This window comes from Electrona antarctica, assembly GCF_951216825.1.
Source record: "Electrona antarctica genome assembly, chromosome: 17".
NCBI classification, from domain to species: Eukaryota; Metazoa; Chordata; class Actinopteri; order Myctophiformes; family Myctophidae; genus Electrona; species Electrona antarctica.
The window spans coordinates 37,687,635-37,691,947 of NC_136798.1; the positions used below are offsets into that span (position 1 = coordinate 37,687,635).

The following is a 4,313-nucleotide window of genomic DNA, read 5'->3' on the forward strand; positions in this document are numbered from 1 at the left end:
TGTGTGTGTGTGTGTGTGTGTGTGTGTGTGTGTGTGTGTGTGTGTGTGTGTGAGAGAATGTAATACACAATCTATGTAAAGCGCCTTGGATAAAGGCACTATATAAAATGTTTACCGTTTACCAAATGCACCGTTTAATAATGGAGGAGGGGTTAGGGGAGGCGAGGATTTTAGTGTGTCACTAAATTGGTGTATTTTCGATTGGGCCTTTTGACTCAAAGGCTTTCAGCTTTCAAGAAGAAACCAAAAATATGCAGGGAAGAAATATAATATTTTAACCACACATGGGCGTCTATTAGAGTAATGTTAACTCCAAAGACACACACAAAACAGAACAAGTTTTATAAACGCCACCAACTGCCGCCTTTGGTTTTACCAGAGCTACCTCCACCATAGCTAACATAATACACACTGGGCAGCAGCAACGGGGCTCACAACACTGCTGTGCTTCAGCAACATGCCGTGCAGCTGTGCCACCGCCTGCTCGTTAAACGCGCACGTCAGCAGACCGGGCACGGTCTCGTGGTAGAGCACGTTGACAAAGTCCCAGCCGCGGTCGCTGCCCACTGTGCCCAGGGACTGCACGATGTTCGGGTAATTGACGTCCTGCGTGTGATGCATCACTACCAGGATGACGGCCGCCCCTCCTGAGAAGACAAAAGAGAGAGAGAGAGAGAGAAAGAGAGAGAGAGAGAGAGAGATAAACCATGACCGAGATAAACTAAGTAACTAGAATTTGAGTACATAGGGCTGTCACAATTGACATTTTACATGATGATAAATTGTCAAACAAATAATTGCGATTAACGATTTAATTGTGTTTTTGAACACTAAAGCCCTAACCACACCAAAGGGTCACCATGCAACTCCTTGGGTCCAAACGGTTGCAAGGGGTTGCATGGTGACACTTTGGTGCGGTTTGGGCCATTGAATTCCATGTGTTGAATCACTTGGGACAACGTGGGACAACATGGGACGACGTGCGTCAACGTGCAACAGGACATATCACACCACAGGGACAACGCTAAAACCGTCTCGACCCTTTGGTGTGGTTAGGGCTTAAGACAAAATGTTAATGGTAAAACATAGCCTAGTCACAGCAAAATCTGGCAACACTAGATTAGCTGCAGTAGTGTACTAGGGCAGAGGTGAACAGATAATGAATTGAAGCAGCACAGAGCACACAAAGAAAAACGACCCACTGGTGTGGTTTGGGCTTTAGGTTATGCCGGGTTTTTATGTGATGTCCGTAATTCCATTCCACTCGCTCTCTAGAAATGGATTTATTGTATGGATGGAACAAAACACTAACCTTTCTGTATCTTTTTTTTATTTTTTTGCCATCAAGTTATGTGGAATATGCACAAAGAATTACAGATACAGAGTCAATGCAAGTACTTATACTTTTACAACCCTAACCTCAGTAACTACTGTATGCCTCCACCTAACCTTAACCATAACCTCAGTAAAACTATGCCTAACCTTAACCTTAAATGAGTAAAACTTTGCCTGCCAGGAAGCCAATCAGGTAGGGTGGGTCTTCTTATAACCTTGGTGGAATCCATAATTTTGCATCCATGAAGCCAATGGGTTGAGTTTCTTGACTCGCATGAATTCATACACACATGCTTATGTGATAACGAGATATGTTGAATTAACTCTGAATCTCGCTGTGCAGAAGGAGAATGCAACAGACAGATGGCGAGTGAAATTAAATAATTCCGTAAAACTAATTGGACGGATTAAAACAAAATAAAACAAAACTGAAAACAAAGTGTATATGCTATTACCTGGGACGACGTCTTTTATTACTGCCTCAATGTCTGTCATGTGGCGCGTCTTCAACGGGCAGAAGAAGAGGACGACCTTCGGGCCGTCGGTCTTGGCTACGTGAAGTCCACCCAGCTGCCACAAGCGTTCCAACAGAGTGTTGTGACAGTCTAAGGTTTCGCCTATATCCATCACTTTGATCCTCACTGCGACGCTTCCTGAAAATGGAACACTGTTTCAGGGAGACACATTTGGAGGTAGTACCAAACCTACCGTACATTTCATCGCTGTCAAGCAGACATTTCTTAACTCTGTATTCAAACTTTTAGTTTTTTCGCAAATTTAGGCCCTTCTTGATCACACTACACGTCACACAAAAGCATAAAAAGTAGGAGATCGGAAAGCTCGAAAACGTGGCGCGAAGCGACGCGTGTTGAGCGTGTAAATCTACTTTAAAACTCCTACAGTGTGTAGGGGCCATTCATTGCAAATTACCTTACCTTGACCGTGGAACTGACGCTCGACCGGGGCACACAAATCAACACTCAAACTTGCGGGTCGGGATGACAAAAGTAATGTAACATTTCGTTGCATAAATGGGTGAAATTCTAAAGGCAAAATTACATTCAATCATACTAAAATATCGATATCAATTAATGATGCTAACCTTTCAAATAGAAAATAAGACTTTTGCTTCATGAATAAAAGTCTTCAAAATAACATGACATAGTCACATCAAATTCTGACCCCAATCGACCAAACGTTTATGGGCCGGGCCCAAAATGTATAAGAAATACATTTCAACTGCTCCTAGCTATCAACACTATCATTACACCGATCAAGAAAAAAATTAAATGCAAAAAAAAAGAATTGCCTAATCATTTGCCTCCAAAATCCTAGTTTTGGTGAGGAGGGTAATTTGCCTGTGGGAGTCACAGATCAAACACACTGACCAGACCTTAGGCCTCCTGCACTCCCAGAAGTTTACAGTAACTCTATGAGTGTACTGTACAAACACTGGGCAGAGAGAGACCCATCTTTGGGTCGCAGACCAATTGTTATGGAAGTAAATATCAGGGGTTTATTTTCCTTTTCCTACATTGAAAAATATATATGTTACAGTACAATTCAAAAAACAGTCAGATAACCTCAGTAAAACTAACTATGCCTCAACCTAACCTTAACCCCAGCCTTAACCTCAGTAAAATGATATGCCTGCCACGAAGCTAACACGGGTAGGGCGGGTCTATGGTGTTTTGTACTTTTACTGTAGTCTGTAGACAGGGCCGGCTGCAGGATGAAATGACTGAGGGGTCAATTGAGATTTTTGAGGGGGCAAAAAAACATCATATTGCATTGTTAAATCAAGCAGGCAGTGGCAGTTCTAGGACTCAGGTAGTCCTACGCAAGATTATAATGATAGCGCTGCACCGCCAGGGGGGGTCCGGTGGGCGTGCCCCCCTGGGCTCCAGATTTTTTTTTAATTTTCGATAAATGCTTCAATCTGGTGCACTTTCAGATAAGAAATGAAGAGGCTAGGTCTATAAAGAACTACACACATCATATTAGATTATTATCATCATTACTGTGCTATTATTGCCATTTTTGCCAACATCAGCAGTAGGCTACAAAACAAAACATTGGATAGGGCAGGGGTGGGCAACTTTGATGATGGAGAGGGCCACTGTATTTCAAACTCACTCGTGACAGCAACGGGGCTCACAACAGGGCTCACAACACTGCTGTGCTTCAGCAACATGCAGTGCAGCTTTGCCACCGCCTGCACATTAGATGCGCACGTCAGCAGGCCGGGCACGGTCTCGTGGTAGAGTACGTTGACAAAGTCCCAGCGGCGGTCGGCGCCCAGCGACGCCGCGATGTAATCGACGTTGTGCGTGTGATGCATCACTACCAGGATGACGGCCGCCCCTCCTGAGAAGACGAAAGAGAGAGAGAGAGAGAGAGAGAGAGAGAGAAACCATGACCGAGATAAACTAAGTAACTATAGTAGAATTTGAGTACATAGGGCTGTCACAATTATGACATTTTACATGATGATAAATTGTCAAACAAATAATTGCGATTAACAATTGAATTGTGTTTTTGAACACTAAAGCCCTAACCACACCAAAGGGTCACCATGCAACTCCTTGGGTCCAAACGGTTGCAAGGGGTTGCATGGTGACACTTTGGGCCATTGAATTCCATGTGTTGAATCACTTGGGACAACGTGGGACGACGTGCGTCAACGTGCAACAGGACATATCACACCACAGGGACAACGCTAAAACCGTCTCGACCCTTTGGTGTGGTTAGGGCTTAAGACAAAATGGTAATGGTAAAACATAGCCTAGTCACAGCAAAATCTGGCAACACTAGATTAGCTGCAGTAGTGTACTAGGGCAGAGGTGAACAGATAATGAATTGAAGCAGCACAGAGCACACAAAGAAAAACGACCCACTGGTGTGGTTTGGGCTTTAGGTTATGCCGGGTTTTTCTGTGATGTCCGTAATTCCATTCCACTCGCTCTCTAGGAATGCAT

General features: G+C 43.9%; 1 protein-coding gene across 1 annotated transcript; it reads right to left on the reverse strand.

Moving 5' to 3' along the window:
* Window positions 1–396: 396 nt before the first annotated feature.
* On the reverse strand, window positions 397–3,676 carry LOC306941098 (uncharacterized protein; the record flags this gene model as incomplete). The annotated part of the gene is made up of 3 exons (XM_079526404.1): window positions 397–647; window positions 1,791–1,988; window positions 3,472–3,676. The coding sequence occupies 3 exons, from the start codon at window positions 3,674–3,676 to the stop codon at window positions 397–399; spliced, it is 654 nt and encodes a 217-aa protein (XP_079382530.1).
* Between the last annotated feature and the right edge of the window lie 637 nt (window positions 3,677–4,313).